This window comes from Centrocercus urophasianus, unplaced genomic scaffold, assembly GCF_019232065.1.
Source record: "Centrocercus urophasianus isolate 14NV4802_14NV808 unplaced genomic scaffold, USGS_Curo_1.0 seq_17, whole genome shotgun sequence".
Classification (NCBI taxonomy): Eukaryota; Metazoa; Chordata; class Aves; order Galliformes; family Phasianidae; genus Centrocercus; species Centrocercus urophasianus.
The window spans coordinates 14,240,028-14,257,560 of NW_024884722.1; the positions used below are offsets into that span (position 1 = coordinate 14,240,028).

The 17,533-nt window shown below is 40.2% G+C and overlaps 1 protein-coding gene across 6 annotated transcripts in view; it reads left to right on the top strand.

Annotated features, from left to right (window-relative positions):
- Positions 1 to 17,533, top strand: part of BLNK (B cell linker) — a 94,276-nt gene that overhangs the window by 42,571 nt on the left and 34,172 nt on the right. For 2 of the 6 annotated variants that reach the window (XM_042818543.1, XM_042818544.1), the window contains exon 1: positions 7,977 to 8,199. The exons of the other annotated variants lie outside the window; for them this stretch is intronic. In XM_042818543.1, coding sequence (XP_042674477.1) covers positions 8,153 to 8,199 — 47 coding nt within the window. In that variant the 5' untranslated portion in view covers positions 7,977 to 8,152. Of the gene's footprint in view, positions 1 to 7,976; positions 8,200 to 17,533 lie in introns of those variants that run through there. 6 annotated transcript variants of the gene reach the window in all.

Here is a 17,533-nt window from a genome sequence, read left to right on the forward strand (position 1 = left end):
ACTGCTTCAAGCCATGATTCAGCATTTCTGCTACACCTGGGACAGAGCTCTACTATGTAGAGAAGGGTGAGGTACCCAAGTCTATAGTGAAGGCATTGTAAAATCCACTAGTGTTCAGAAATGAAAAACTTCATAAAATTATCACCTGTATGTATTATTTCTAAAACACCCAGCTAGAAACTATCTTTAATCCTTTATACTGTAATTTCCTCAGTGTAGTAGCCTTCTTGTTCATTATTAGAACAAGATGGGTTGATAGTTGGATTGAATGACCTTAGAGGTTCTTTTCCAGCCTTAATGATTCCATTATACTATTCTATGAACATCAAATAATGAAAAATGTTTATAAATGTTTATAAATAAGACTACTATGTGCAATATAATTAATAATCAAATTTATATACATGTCTTTTGAGATGTAGATTTCTATTTCATTTTTATTCTTCTCTAACTTCTCCTGTTCTGTCTCCAGATTTCAAATCCAAACAGATGACCAACAAAAGTAGTTTGTGAGATTTTTTTCTGTTTCTGAGATTTTTCTGAGTAATTTAGAGATACACCAACTATTTTCCCTGGCTGTATGCACTACAGACCAGTGCAGGAGAGAAGCCGTTTAAAAACTATTGTTCCTTCAGCACCTTCCAGGTACCAAAGACATTATGATACGTATGAGCAGTATCAGCACAATTCAAAAGTAACCTCATTTTCAGGCACTCCTTTAGGGCAAGCTTTTGCCTGTGCAATTATATAGAGTGATTTTTTGTCAGCAGAGAGGCAAGCATATTTAGGCCATTAACAACGTACATGTGAACTCCGACTGGTGCTTAAGGAGACCGGAAGGAAGGACTGCTGGGCTGCTAAGGAGCCCATGCCACTGTGGCTTCAGTTCCACAGTGACACTTAGAGCCAAGGGAAAGCTGTCCAGCTGTGAACGTCTCCATTGCAGTCACTTGTTAGTTGAGGTTGGAGAAGGTTAAGATTTGCAGACCAAGTGGCAGCACTGCTCTTCAGAGGCACTTTTCTTCCCCAAGCTTTCAGATGGCTTGAGCACGGGTCACTACCTCCAAGGCAACCAGGCTTCCAGCACTTTCAGTTTAACATGAAACAATTTGTCTGAAGGAGCAAGTTTTGTTTCTGTGCATATGGAACAGATGATGGTAAAACGGAAAAGCAGAAGTGCAGTTTTTCACATAGTGAGTTTGTCCCCAGGGAAATAATACACATTCTCCACAGGTGCTAAAATAAGTTTGCTCAGAAGCCTCTTCATGAGAAAATCCTACTGAATTTACTGATTTCATAATTTTGCCTACCCCATAGTACAAGTCTGTTTCCTCCATTGAGCTTAAAGACAAATCCAAATCCAATCAATTAAACTTGTAGTTTCGTTTTCAAATGCATACACTGCTATTGTAATTATTTGATCAACTTCAGTATTTACTAGCTAAAGCAATAACAAACTTAAGCTTTAATTCTGGGGCTGTTGCTAAGAATCTTTCAAAATAAACACTATGGCATTGAGCTATTTGACCCGCAGCAATGAAATTACAACTTATTAAAATGAATATTACTTAAAAATTATTGGAGCAGAAGTGTGCTTTCCTCTCATCTGCTAAGACAGAACTCTGTTAGTATTTTTCCTGCATAAGAAGTAGCACTCTCTAATTTAAAACATTTATCTGCGGTCTGAAAGTAGAACAAGAAATCATTCAAATTGTCTAGATAGCAAGAGCCTGAGAGCAATGCTTGGAAAAAAAGAGAGATGTATTATTTTAAGCATGAAGCAGCAGTGTGTTCAACTGATTATAGCAATCAGAACGTAATAAATACATAGAAAGTCATGAGAAAACATGTTCCATAAACTCATGGTTTCCAAACACCAGCCATAGGACGCTAAGCAGTAAGTTAAGTAGGCAGTGCATCAACTGAAATAGAAATCAAGGGGAAACAAAACTATGTCTAAAGTGGCACCGTTTTAGACAAAAGGTTTGAGTAGTTTTGGCACAGAATCAAGTACCACAAATTTGCATTCAGATCAAGCACAAAACCCACCCAGGCAGCACGTGACAGTCTAGTGCTAAAGGCATTATTTCCCTTTCTCTCTCCATCCCCACTGCTTGCTGCTGGCAAAACTTGCTAAGGATATTCTGAAAGCAGAAGAGACCAAATATGTAAAGAATTCTTTAAAATAGCAAGCCCAAAGCACTGCTACAGATTTCAGCTCAGGATCAGGTTTTGTGAACTTGGATTATTTTCCAATTCAGACAGAAGTGGGAGCAACCTGGGCTATTTTCACTAACTTCCACAGTCTTCAAAAAAAGACCTGTAGTAATTATTTTCTGACTTTCACATGAGCACAAACTGATTGAGATGACTGAGCCAAATTCCTTCCTCTGACTGTCCACATTTACATTCACATTACACTGTTTCAATGATTGGCTCTTTAACGCTGCATATTTAATCCATCTGAAGAATTCTTTCCTACAAAGAGCAGTTACCATCTTGACTTCTGTGTATCTTTGAGAATACTGTTTGGCACAATCTTCTTTATTAATGTTGGAGACAAGATTTTACTAATTGAGAAGGGGTTAAGAAATGGGTTTTCAAACAAGACTGAGAGAAAAAGTGAGTCTCAAATGGCCATGTTACAAATAAAATTGAAACTCAGTTATCAAACTGATTTCTTACTTCAAACTGGGTTTCTCAGCTATTTAATATACACAGAAAGCACTAGACTGTATCTGCGAGCATTAATATAATTTGTAAAAAATATTATCCTCTTGAAATAATCATGCATATCTTTTTGAGATTCTCTGATGCATCACTGTCTTCTTAAAGCATTAAAAACAAACATTAAGAAGATTTTCTTCAAATTTATATCTAAAATCAATCTATTTGCAGTTATTTTTATTCACATTCCAATTGCTATTTTTTATGCTACATGCAACAGTTTACAGTACTCAGCTTGTTCTTTTAACAATGTGAAATCATAGATGAACAGAAATGGCAGCTTACAGCTAAGGGCTTTTATCTATATACTGGCTTGGATTTCTTGTGCTATCTCTGCAGCCTGATTGCCCACCTGTCCTGTGTGCCACAGCTCCTGCAGGGGACACATTCCTAGGGTTTCTCATCACACAGACAAAGCTATGGGTAGATGCTGTTGCATCACTGAGCTTCATCCCATTATGTGCAGGCAGGATGTGGCTTCAGCGGTGGACCAATATCAGGAACTCAAACAGGCTCCTGGGTTCCCTAGGATAAACATAGTCATAATCTGTAATCCGCACAAAGACAATGATTAGAATGGTCTCCCTAAAAAGATGTTATCATCAAAATTTGAAAGTTTAAAAGGAAGAAATGTACAGCTAATATTTTATATACTGTTTATTAATATATCAGCAGCTTCAGCAGGAATCCCTGAGAAAACCAAAGTCATCATAAAAATCATATACTGCCAAGAAAACTATCAGCATTGTCAGTGATAACAATCACACTCTGGCTTTTGCGTAATGGTTTCCCTGTAATGATTAGCTATGGATGAATGTATTTGTTCTGATCTAGGAACACCACTTCCCAAAGACTTGAATGCTTCAGACAAGTCTTTCGATCTCTTGTCTCTGCTATAGGAGTCTTCTGTCTACTCAGGGAAGCAAATTCAAGCCACAGATAATCTTAACATTCACAGAATCATAGACTACCCCAGGTAAGAAAGGGCCCGAAAGAATCAAACTGGTTTCAGCTCCTAGCTCCACACAGACCCACCCAAAATTCAAACCTTGCATCTGAGAGCATTGTCCAAGTGAATCTTGAGCTCCAGCAGCTCAGGACTATGTCCATTGCCCTGGGGAGGCTAATCCAGTGGCCGACTGCTCACTTGGTGAAAAACATCCTAATTTCCAGCCTGGCCCTTCCCTGACACAGCTCCATGCCATTCCCTTCCTATCACTTGACAGAGAGCAGAGCTCAGTGCTGCCCCTCCACTCCCCGTGAGGAGCTGTAGGTCACCGTGGGACCTCCCTTCAGCCTCTCCTGCTCTGGGCTGAACAAACCAAGGGGACTCAGCTGCTCCTCATACACCTTGCCCTCCAGACCCTTCACCATCTTTGTAGCCCTCCTTTGGATGCTATCTAACAGTGCTATGTCTGTTTTATTGTGGTGCCTAAAACTGTACACACCACTGGAGGTACTCAAATACAATAGGGCACACAAATCTGGAGCCCAGTGTAAACAGGAAATATCAGACCATTTACAAATTTTGACCAAATGAAGATACAGTACTCATAGTTCCAAAGTCCATTGCACCAACTCTGCATTTGACTATATTTCGTTATATCATGGGTCTTAAAAAGAAAGCAGAGCATTCCACCAGTGAGGCAGCATGTACAAGGAATGAGCAGGGGAAAACAAACAGCAGAAAATAGCACAAAAACTAAAAGATAAAGAAGTTGGTCTTTGAAATCTTCTCATTTTAGAGCATAAGAGGAGAAGTACACAGTCATATTGTGAGAGGATGAAAGAGACAAACCCAGACTAAGCCACAACATTTGCAGTGATGAGGAAATGATGTTGCAACAGGCAGTAGCATTTAGATAATCTGCCCCAGCATTAGGAAGGTTTTCCCCAAAGTTTCAATGGCATTTTGAGCATCAAAAATTATGCATGTTCTCTGAGCCATCTCACCGTGGGAATATACTAGCAAATCTTACATTACCAATGTTGAGAAATGGAGCTAAGAATTCACCCTGTACATTTGCAGTCACACACAGGAAAATGAAGATACTTCTAACTACCTAACCACAAAAAAATGGCAGATCCATGTGAATGCAGGTTCTTAAAATATTAAAACACCATTGAGCTGAAGAGCCTGAGGTGGCTGTGCCACCCTACTGTCCCCATTGGCCCCATATATGCCAAGAAGCATGGAAGTGGCACAGGCATCCCCCAAAACAAATTGCCCTCTGCCACAACCAGCAATCATGGCTGGTGAGGAGAGTTTCATGTTAACCACCATTATGGCCAAGATGCCACTCACGCGGTAAAAGAAATTCCAGTTCCTCTTTGGCATTCTCCAAATGAGCATTTTGGCTCAGAGGGGTACAGTTGCTGGGGTTACAATTACAAAAATAGCATGACTTCAGGCCTTGCAGGTTCCTGGAGCCAAGGTGAGATTGATCCTTCCTGCCTGTTTCAAGGTGACAAGCAACCTTGAAGGAGGGAAGAGCTGTCCTGCCCCCGTGGTCTGCAGAGAAGATTGGTTCTGTAAGGACTATATAGAAACCTTCACAACCAAAAAAAAAGCACAGTCAGTCCCAGTATGAGCCAGAAGTCTGGACTTTGAAACCATCAGCTGAGCAAAAAAAGAAGCCTATGGCTGTTTGGAGGATCTTGGGTGTGTTCTTTATTTAGGATTTTTCTCCAGAGGTTGTCATATCTTGTTCCACCCTGTGAATCCTTCCAGCACTGGGGAAGATAGCCAGGTAGGCTGATCAGGAGGCAGACCAGAAATTTTCTAGTTTCCTAGTGAGGTTACAGAGTTTAAATCCAAAGGTTTTTGACACATACATATATATAAATTGGGGAAGATGAGGAATTTCACTGTAGCTAGAAAGGCTTCCTTTGACATTTAGGGGTGGGTGACTTCCTTCTCTTAGTTTCAGGACTTAACTTGCACGTAGCTCTTGCTTAGTTTCCCAGGAAAAGCATATTCCAAGATTGCCAGGAGAAACTGCTTTCTCTCAGTTGCCATGGGTTTGAAATAACTATGTGGTAACATATGTGCTTTCTCAGGAGAAAGAGAGTAATTTATTCTTTGTCTATGTTCTGCATGAGCAAAGAGGCAGCCTGGACCACATGGCCTGGTACTACAGGCTTCTGCTAAATGTAGGGCAGGACTCTTCTACCCAAGAATGCGTCAGTACATCTTGGTGGGAGTGGATATAAAAGGAAATAAGATGTGCCCTGAGTGAGTTATTCAGAGGGACATGCCCTAGGAGACTAGTAGGAAATAATAACTAGTTATCTGTTTTGGTTTTTATTGCTGTTAGGCTTTGCTGTGAGCTCTTTGCAGATATCAAAGTGAAGCAGGGCTGTGTGTTGGGCCAGGTGGGCATGAAATACACAAGCCAGCTGAGGTACTGACCCTTGGACAGGCCTCATGACAGATGCCACAAAATTTCATGAATAAAAGTTGTGCAACAGGGACTTCCTCGGGAGTAACTTCTTGGCAGCAGTATCATTTTGAACAGCCACACACCCTCCTTCTCCTGCCCTGTGCTGCATCGTGGCAAACATCTGTGCACTCAACCATATCAAAGCACAGAATGCAGCTAAAACCACCCTTTGTTACATTTTGCTAGATGATTTGCAGAGGACATCTTTCCTGCTCCATTTCACTGTGCAACTACACAGACGCTTGTGCCAGCAGAAGATAGGGATGAGAGATAAGGGATGAGGGTTGCCCTGGGAGCAATGCTGCCAAGACAGAAAGGAAATCACTGAGCACTGTAGAGCATTAAAACTAAACCCATGAACTGATGAGTCATAGAAGACTCATAGAAAACGTAGTCAGGAAGAGATGAGGTGAAACCAGTGAACTGAGTGACTGAATGGCAGGGATCCATCAGAAGGACTCCAGTTTGGGATCTCTGTGATAGTCAATTGCTTCATAGGGCCTGCTGAGCAAGCTCATATTTCCATACATGTTTAGATATAGCAGGAAGATTACATAAGCAAAAAGTAATGTGACACTGCAACTGATTTACATCTATTTTTTCACATTGCCAGAGTGCAACCTTGATTTCCAAAACAACATTTAGAGAGTAAAAAGATATCCAGTAAAAGCATCCAGTTTGTAACCAGACATAATGTGGGGTGGAATTCCACAGACGTGTAATAAACAATGTTCAATGCTATTATGCTACTACTGAAAGCCTATTGAGTTTATAAGATACCCCAAAGAGTAATTTGTTCATTAAGGGCCTAGAGAAGTACTATATGCAAATTTCCAGAGAAACTGTGTTGAGGGCTCGAAGAACAAAGACATCAGCTATACCAAGATCTAAACAGTACTGCTAGAAAAGACTTACAGCTCACAGCAAAAGTCATAGTCACCTGCGCCAACCAGGAAAGCACATTTTGTCATTATACCATTCACAAGAAAAAAAAAATCAGTTCAATCTAGAGATGAGAGGAAACATATCCAAGTGAACATCTGGCTCAAGTGTAAGGAGAATCTCCCCAAGAAATACCTCCCAGTGTCACCAAAACATACTGTAGTAACCAGAATATATTAAGGTATTTCAGTGTACATTTAGAAATACCAAGAATCGTAGATAAACGGATAAATAAATAAGTAGGTTTCCTAAGCCTAGACCAGCCTGAGCTTCTAAACAGCCATAGAGAGGCCAAAGATATGGAAAGAAATGACTGGCAGCAGTACATAAAGTACAGAATTCAAGAAGTCCATTCATCACAACTTCAGAACAAAGCCTGAACATGACTGCCTGCTTACAATGACCCTCAAAAATAAATCAGCTGCCTATAACATCACCTTTAAAGAGGAAAAAATCTCTGAACCAAATCCAGACTAAATCCAGGCTGAGGTATACCAGAGCCTTTAACCACAGATGACCTGCTTACATTTTGGGTGGGAATGGCTTCACTCTGTGCTGCTGGAAGGATCAGGTTTTAATTTAGAATGAGAGAGAAGAAAAATCTCTATTTTCCTGCCAGCGATATACAAAAGGATGGGAGCCACACGGTGATCTCTAGTTTTGTTGCAACACCTTACGGAAGGGACAAGTTCCCACAGCAGCAAGCAGGGTGCATCTCCATTGGGAAGAGCGGTGAGGAGCAGAGGGAAACCAGGTTCCCGCAGCCCCAGTCCCCCGCCGGCCGGCCCATCTCCGGAGGAATTCCCACCTGTGCGCGCCGCAAGCCGGGCGGGGGCGGGCCGGGAGGGGCCGGGCCAGGCGCCCCAGCACCGGGTCCGTCCTCTGCGTGCGCCTGCGGCTGGGGCAGGGAGAGGCTTCAGTACCCGAAAGCGGCCACGGTTCGGCCCTGCGTAGGCTCTGCGGGTAGGGAAGTTCTAGCTGTGCTTATTGCGGGACCCCGGGAGGAGCGTGGCCAGCGCCCTGAGGGAGCAGTACGGAGCATGGACAAGCTGAATAAGCTCGCTGTGCCGGCCGGGGAAAAATTCAGGTAGGGGTCGGTCTCGGCTCGCTCCCCTCCGAGCGCGGAGGGGCGGTGCGGGGGATCGTGCGGGCACGGGGCGCGGGTTGCCGCGGCCGTCGGGGCTCTGGCGGAGGTCCCGAAGCGGCCCGGGGCGCTGACGACTGCCAGGTGGTATGGAGAAGTGTGGGGGGTAAATACGGCTCCGCGGCGGTTGGTCGGCCGCAGGTTTTAGAGCAACGACGCGTTGTGTCTGCTCCGTCTGTGAGGAGCAAGGAAACGTTTTAAAAGTTTCTGTTTTCAGCGCTTTAAAAAAAGTAGTTTGTGACTCATTAAGGTGTAGGAACCCGACGGGAATTAGGAAAGTTGGATTCATTGCTTAATGGTTTAGTAAGTGTTGTGTGAATTTGACTCTGACAGCTGAGTTCTGTGATGTTTCCTGGTCTTCGAAAGATTCGACAGAATAGGAGGAACTGAAAAACAGGGAAACATCCCAAATGAAGAAGGATGACTTTAAATACAGGATTTGAGAGGGGAAAAAATGCAGAAGCCAATCGTTACTGGAGTATTTTTAGTGTGCTTGCTTTGATGTGCTGGTGGAGCTGGTACATCAAGGCTCTTTCATCATGACTGTTTTCCCGTGTAGTTAAAGAAGTCCTGTTTCAGATTAAGGTCACAGGATTTTTTTTTCTTTTTTTCCAAAGGAAGAAATACTAAGAATCTGTTTGTTTGTTTTCTGAAAACAATTCCTATTTAAACACTGAATATTATTTCATAAACCATTTGCAAGTGTCTCTCCTGGAATACTTCATGCAAGCTCAAATATTCCCTTGTAAAGCTACACTTGATGCATTTCTTGCTTTGTACCCTCTCCATACTATTGAAATATTGGGCACCGTACTTGTAGAGCCAGGCATACTGAGGAAACAAGAGAGTTACCTTTCTCAATGTTCACAATTTATCACTGATCTAAAATGGTCTAAATGGTGCCAGGGCCCAATACTGGTCTCGTTTAGGTATCTCAAAATAATGAGCCATGTGATGGAAAACCTGATGCCATCAAGACAGTTACTGGTATCTAAAGAAATTGAACACCCACTTTCCTCTGTGATAAAACCTTAGGCAGGCTGTATCTTCTGCAACTTTTGCACAAGCTTGAAATAAGATTAACAATAGAGTTGCTCCCAAGTACATGGGGGAGGTCCTACATATGAAGGTTACAACAATTCAATTTCCTGGTATGCTAATTTGAAAGCCTTAAACCAGAAAGGTACCACTGTGTCCCTTTGGTATCATCTCCCAGGCCAACTTTTTTGTCCTGACTAAAATTTAAAGCTGTAAAATAAGCAAGACAAGGAGGTAGCTCTGCTTTCCTGTATTTTAAGTATTTAAGGCTATTTTTCTATGCTCCTTATGGACAATCAACTGTACTTGTCCAAGGAGCACCAAGTTTCTCCAGCCTGTCAATGTTCTCACTGCACACAGCAGAACTGCACATGTGCTTTAGTTTGAGCATGTTTAAGAGTGTGTCTCTCATTAGGGAAAGACCTGGATATATGGTTACATGACCTTACTACAACATGATGATTTTAGTAACTAATGGCAGAAATTTCCTTGAGTACTTATTTGTAGTACAAGTGTAGATGTGTGAATAGAGAAAGAGAGTGGTGTAACATGCCATTGCTTCCTACTGCAAAGCAGCCAAATGCCCCTGCACTACGTGACTTGCAGTTAGCTTCCTATTACAGCCTCCTACCTGCACAGAAGAGGCATAGTGGCTCAGAGTTTGCACTAGATATTACACAAATGAAAGAGTTATGCTAAAGGTCAGCCTTCCCCCACATGCCAAGAAGCAATCATGGAGAACTATTCCTACAAAGCATAGTTTCAATTGATGTAATTATAGTCCACATCTTTTTCTAAGGACAGCTTTCTTAAAATTTCTACTTTGTAGAAGCAAAAACTGAAGCAGTGCTGCTGATGAGTCAGTGTCTGAGCTTTTGATGTTTTTCAAGTGTAGACCTGAAAAGCTAGATGTTCTGCTGCTTTGATAATCTCATCTGCTCTCCATGGGTATATCTGATCCTAACAGACAAGGCCTTTTGTTGAATTAGCAAGTATTGTATCAGATCTGAATTCTTAACATACTCAACTCGTGTATCGCAACACCAAAAGTTCTTATGTGTCTCTAACTATCGTGTTGTGGTATGAGTGTTGTTTGCATTTGCAGTTAAGTCACTCAATTAACTTAAATATCAGTTGGACAGGAATGCTGGAACTTCATGGAATTCCAGTATTATTTTAATATAGTGTTGTAAGAGACGCGGTACTGTACAAGTATTCCCCCATAGTACACTGTATTCTAATGTTTCGAAATAGTCAGACTTGAAGTCTTAGGGCTTGGTTGTTTATCATGAGACAAATTTATGTGGTGCATACAAAGACTTTGTGACTTTGAATGGCTTTCTACTGTGTGGAGTGAAATATACAAGCAATAGCTGTGCTGACGTGGCAGGCTTTAGTGTGCCTTGATTTCAGAAAATAATTTTATGCTTCAGACAAAGCTATACATAAGATACTCACAACTGAGGGTGGTAGCTGGCAAAAGTAACATGAAGTTAGCAGTTCAAAGAGTATAGCACTGAACTTGTACTCCTCTGTGGTTCAGGTTCCTTAGACAATGTACCTCTAATTCCTCCTCTTTAAATGATTCCTAGCTGCTACGTGCCGCTGCTATAACATCTCTTCAGAATTGCTGCATTTTTTTATTATGACCACAAACCTTAATAATGCCCCTTTGCTCTCAACTGCCTTCATTTTCAAAGTTATTTTCAAAGGCATCATTACCATTCCCACTGCAGTGACAGACAGACCATGGCATGAACTGGAAGTGTACCACATGCTTTCACTTGCCCAAGGTTGTACAGCCAACGTGGTCTCAATTGCAAACAGAAGATTACTTTTCCAAGAGTACAATTTCATTTCAGATTCAGACTTCAGATGACTTCATGAACTTGCAGTGGATTTCTCCCTATACAAAGCCCCCCAAAATCACTATTTGAAACCATAACTGACAAATGATTCCCCAAACCCCACTCCCCTGTCAGGCTGGACATACATCAATTTATCTGTAGTTCAAACACAATCCTTTTGTTTCAACAGCTCCTACTAAATAGAGAGTTTAAATCCTAATTCTATCAAAATCAAGAGGGGTTTCCTTAAGGCCCAAATGCTTACTTCAAATTTGAAGGGGTTTATGGTCTTCACTAATTTTCTGCTGATATGGATAGCTTCACTCTAACTTTTTGGTCTTTCCTTTTCTAGGACATTTATTGGTGCAGTTTGCTCTTGAAAGCACATAGTCAGAAAATAAACTCATTTGGGGGTGAAATGATATGAAATCTTAAACTGATACTTTCTATGTATAGCATATTTTATTATGGGGAGTATCTCCTTTTTGAGAAAATAAATTGGAGGTATCAGAATATTAGTTATGCACTGTTAGAAAATATTTTTATTAAATTGGTTCTACTAATTAATCCTTGTTCGTAGTGAAAAGGAGGAATTAGAAACTTCATCTCCTTTTTTCTTGAAGTCAAATTTTACAGTTTATTTCAGAATAAAAGCTCATCAAGCAAAGAAACTGGAGTTTCAAGGCAAGTTATGGAATTCTCCCATGATAGAACTGGGCACCTGTGTCCATACCTAGCTCTAATATCTTTTACCCCTTTTAGTTATATAGCCTCCAGAGGAAAGCCTATGCAATCGTACTCTGCATAGCACTCCAAGGACCACATCAGAAGAACTGTCCTGTGCTAAGAGGTTTCCAGACTGACCCCTCCTACTCATAGCTGTTTCTTCTCAAGTCACAATCCCTCACTTCTCTCCTACGTGTTCTGTCTCTTTTAGCTCAAGCCTCAGCTGCCTTTAGCCTCAGGCACTCAGCCAGAAATGACCTTGAAACCTTCAGCTGCACTTGTTACCTCCAGCACCCCTTTGTCTCAGCTCCCATTTTCTCCTAATAGTTTTCTACTGTGGGGTAACTGTCACAGCAGCAGTTCTTGTGGTGCACCTATGTTTTGGCTTAACTGAATGTGAAGTCACAGTGATGGCTGTACGCAGCCCCTGAAGTTGAAATTTCCCAGCATGGAGAAAAAGGAGGACACGTTTACTCTGCTGATGAGTGCCAGTAAGAGTTCTTTCTATGGGTTTATTAGACCCAGTTTGCCATTGAAAACACAGAGTTGTAATTAAACAAGGAAGCTATGTAATCTCTATTTCCTCTCGCTTTCAGTTAAACAGTTCATGAATCTGTCTCACCTCTGGACTTTGGAATGGAACTAGATATGAAATGCGCACTACCCCAGGTGCCTCTGTAAAATTCCTTTCTTTCAGCTCCAGTGTGACCTCCCCAGCCAAATGCTCTTGCTATTTCTTTCTCTCTGCCTTTGCTTCAGCCCTCACCCCACGTGTATTGTCCTTACTTCTTAATTTCTTTCTGTACAAGCATTTCATAAGAACAATTTCTTGAAAGCTTTGGCCTTTTTTTCTTCATCACTGTCAGTCTTTCTGACTGTCGTTTTGCATGGACCAGTCTTTGTCAGTCTGCCAAACTACTGGCTTTGAAACCCAAACCAACAGGTAGTGCATTATTTTTATCCAGAACATCCTGCCTATGAAGTTATTCATAGAAGACTGAGTGTGATTGTGGTCTACATATGTTTTAAAAGATAATATAGCATTACAGGCAAAAGCAATACTGAAACCATACAGAAGACTCCTTGTTTAATGCAGGCAGTAATGCAGCAGTAGAATCTAGGTTTGCACTAAGCCTGTTTATGAGATTGGCTGTGCTGATTACCTTTAGTACCATTCTACTATGCTGGCAAAATCGCTGGCCTAGCTTATCCTAGCACTGCCTCACATGTATACTCGTCCAAATAAAATTAGTTCTTCTAGGGACATTTTAGTTCTATCAAAGCAACTGTCAACAGTAGCAGAATTTGCTAAAACAACAGTAAGACTCAGATCACATCATCTATGGCCTCTGACTAAGAGTTATTTGGTAAAAGGTAGTCATGAAGACTGGATCTAAATATTTGCTGTTCTTTATTTCAGAAAATGCATGGCCAATTGCCAGCAGAGTAATAAAAAAATTAATTTTCTAAGTCATGGAAAAAACTAAAATTTTTAAGTAAATTTTACATAACCTTTTTCATCATTAGTTTAAAACTATACCCCATGTAGCTGTGTAGAGGTGAGGATATTAAATCACAATGTGACATTGCATGTACCCAGTTGATATGTTGATATGATGATGTTTTGTGTAATAGAACTTTTCTAAACTTACATACTGCTCACTACATTAGAATGTGATAGTTGCTTATCTTTTGGAAGAATAATATCACAATCAAAAACTCACAAAAAAAAAAAAGTCCATACTGTTAAGGCTTGAATCAGCATATGGAAAACAGCATCATCAAAATGGGGGAAAAGCAACCCCACATTGTTAAAAATTACTGGAAGTACTTCTTTATTTGAAAATAAGTATTGTTTTTAGTGGCTCTCCTTTTTTTTTTTTTTTCTCCTTGGAAGATTCCTCTTTGATCTATTCTGCTATCAGTGTTATCAAATAGTTTTTGGAAGTAAAGCTTTTGTAAGTAAGTAGCTGAAAAGTTAATCAAGAGTAATGGAGTCAAGTTTTAGCTCTGCTTGGTGAACTTAATTTTGGAAGAAAACATTTAACTGATCAAAAGTTCCAATTAACTATTTTCAAGATTATAATGGACCATAAAAGGTATAACTGAAACATTTTTAAACATTGTAAGAATTCCAGTGCTTTTGTGCTTTGCTTAAAGGATGAGTATATTCTGGAGTTCCACTATTGCAGGCAGTACCAACCTTTGCACTAAACTTAAAGGGGGGAAAAAATAAGGTTTCAATTACTCATGGAACTGTAACTGAAAAAAAGATGACGCTTGGAGTTCAGATCATCTTACGTCAGCACGATGTAATATTAACTGCAGTGATATTTTTGACACCTAAAAAATTTGAATGTTTCCTATCAGTGTGTTGTATCAGTGTGATTCAGGATTATAGTGTAGCAGGTTACTGTGTGTGGAAAGTTTGTGACCCACTCTATTACATGTATTTCATAGAAATGCTTCAAAACTACTTATTTCATAGGTAAGAATTTAACTACAAGAATCAAAAGTCACTTCTAGCTATCTTCTGCAGATGATTTATAGGTCCCTGATAGTTAGAAAAGTATGTATCTTCTCGCTACATCATTTTTTCTTACACACGTCTTACACATTTCTTAAAATGATCATTGCATTAGTGGACTGGTTTTGGTGTTGTATAACAACTTTTACAGTCTAAATACAAGAAAGTACATTACAGTATAATAGATAACAAACCTCTTCATCATCTCCTTTTTAAAGCAAACATCAGCAGATAAGAATTGGAGAACCGATGGAAAGCAATGGCTGAAATTCATAGTAATGTCTTATTTAGCTCTAGGAACCATCTTAAAATTTTGGTAGAATGCAAAAGGATCATGCACACAATGTAAATTTGCTTTGTAGTAGCCATATTAAACAACTGAAGGGCAAACGAAGGCCAGAAATTGTGATAGTATCTTTATTCCTAATCTGTTAGTACATATATTTTTTTGACAAGTTCATTTTCCAATTATAAGTGAAGATGTGCTATGCTAGTTTATGATCTCAACAGAAACTATATGCTCCGCAGTAAATACTTGAGGAAGAATTAAAATAATGCCTTCTAGATCAATAATAGAAAAGCATGAATGTGCCTTCATGACATTTAATGCAGGGGAACTGGGCAAAGTGCCCATGAATACAAGTAGGCAGACTAGATGGCTACATAATTCCTTTGTCCCAAAATACAGACACTGGCAAATGTGCAAGAAGTGCAGATGCAGCTAAGTGCCACTGAAAGTGCAGTTATGCAGCCAATCGAATGTAGTCAGACTAACAGGTCCTTTTCTTCCACCTTCTTAATCCCTTGCTTACCCTGAGACTCATCACTCTCATACTGGCACTGGGATACCCAAAGCCATATGATGAGCTGAATGTGATCCTGCTGATACCTAGCTTGGCAAAAGCAAAAAACAATTTAGTGTCTGAGGCCAAAATGAGAGGAGAAGGTCTCTTTCAAATGGTAAGATAGTAAGATAGTGGGTATAACTATAGGGACCAGAATGCCTCTCAGAAATTCTAATAAAATGTGGTCACTTGCATAAAAATAAATTAGATAGATCCATGTGTAACTAATGCATCTAGTGCAGTCATAACTTCTGTTAGTTCCATACCTGTGCCACCCATATCTGTGGATATAATTCTGTTGCTGGAGGAGGAACACTCATCCCGGGTACAGAAGGGTTGATGTTCAGCAGATGTGTCCAAATGTATCTATTTCCCCACACCTTTCTTTTGATCTTAAACAGATGGCTAAATCACTTTGGCTAAAGTGAATTCCAATATTAAAGGCATTCAGTTTAAAAATTTATGATCATCTAATATTACAGGCACAAAAAAAGTCTGATTTATCCTGTAAAAAAATTACATGACTTGACCAAAAGTACACAGAGGAGACTGGTTGCCACACTTCAGTTGCTAAGAAGTAAGTGAAAGACTGGAAGTCCAAAAAATGTTATGCTTTAGAGAAGAACAATGGAATTCCAGTCTCTTTCCAGCTCAAGCAGTTCTGGAGAGGAAACTGCTTGAGAGGGGACAAATCTTAGAGAACAGTAGAAAGTACAAGGCCATAATGAACAATTCAGAAACCATGCTGAAAGTCCAGCTACAGGCTTTTTCTTCATGCTGAGCAAGCATGAATGCAATCAGTCTCAGTATACATCTACCCAGCCTAACTAGCACTTATTTACTTAAAAGCTACTCTTGGAACAAGACTTGGTGATTTACAAATGCAGGGGAGCACTAAGATATCTGGGCATATTTTGACATTAGTATAGGTTAACAGGACACAGTTTAATCCCATATGTAGAAAATCTGCTCTGTTTTGTTTGGTTGTCAGAGCACTATTTGGTAGAGCAAATGCAGTCCTTTATGCTTATAAATGCACTCTACTTTAAGAAGAGTTAAGAGGCTGTTTAGAAAAGCTTCCCTTTCCTCAAGTGCACACCAAGTGCCTTGCCTTCAAACTAAAGTTTCCAGTCTGTAGGAAAAACAGCATGTTTTATTCTTTTGCAATCTCTGTACTTTCCAGATTAAAATCAGTAAATTAGAAAATTTATTTCGTTATGATGCTGATGAAGACTGCACTCAGGTTATGAAGTCAATTTATTCACATCAGTGCTTATGTGCCCATGTTAGCAAGACGTCTAAAAAAAATTGAAGTACATAACTAATATTATGAAAGTGGAATTAATGTACAGTCCATGCATACTCAGAACAACATTCAGCCTTGATCTGAAAGGAGGAAGCAGCTCTTCCAAAGTCAGTGCCATTGAAAGGGCTTCCATTGTTTTTGCCCTGTAGATAAATCTGCATATAGAGATTCTCTATATATCTATAGAGAATCAGGGCTCCTTGTCCATGTCCCAGCAAGGTCTTTTCATTTTTAAGAATTCTCTGTCACCTCAAATTAGTTATGCTGTTTAATTTCATGTTAGCACTAATTGTGTCAAATGTATTATTATCACAGAATCACCAAGGTTGGAAAAGACCTTCAGAATCATCCTGTCCAGCCATCCACCTTCCACCAGTATCTCCTCATTAAACTATGTCTCTTAGTACAGTATGTAAACATTTCTAGCATGCCTCCAGGGACAGTGACCCCATCACCTCTCTAGGCAGCCTGTTCCAATGTCTGACCACTCTCTGACTGGAGAAGAAATTTTTCCTAATATTCAGCCTGAACCTCCCTGGTGCAACTTGAGGCTATTCCTTCTAGTCCTATTGTTGGTTACATAGGAGGAGAGACTGACCTCCGCTTCACCACAACCTCCCTTCAGGTAGTTGTAGAGAGTAATAACGTCTCCCCTGAGACTACTCTTCTCCAGACAGTACAATCCCAGTTTCCTCAGCTGCTCCTCAGAAGACTTGTGCTCCAGACCCCCTTAATATGCCTTTACATGCTTTGAATTTTCATTTATCCTGTGTTGGTAGTTACTACTGAAAGAGAGATAGACAGCTTCTTTGTGAAGATTACCTAGAGGGCATGTGAAGATGAAAAGTGTTATCAATATTTAGCCTTTCTGTACCTCTGTGTGTACTGTGTAAACACACACCTGCTCTAATTACTGTTTTTGCCTTTAGTCAAAATAGTGGATAACTGAAAAGTGAGCAGAACAGGATGTTCAGATGTTTTGTCAAGT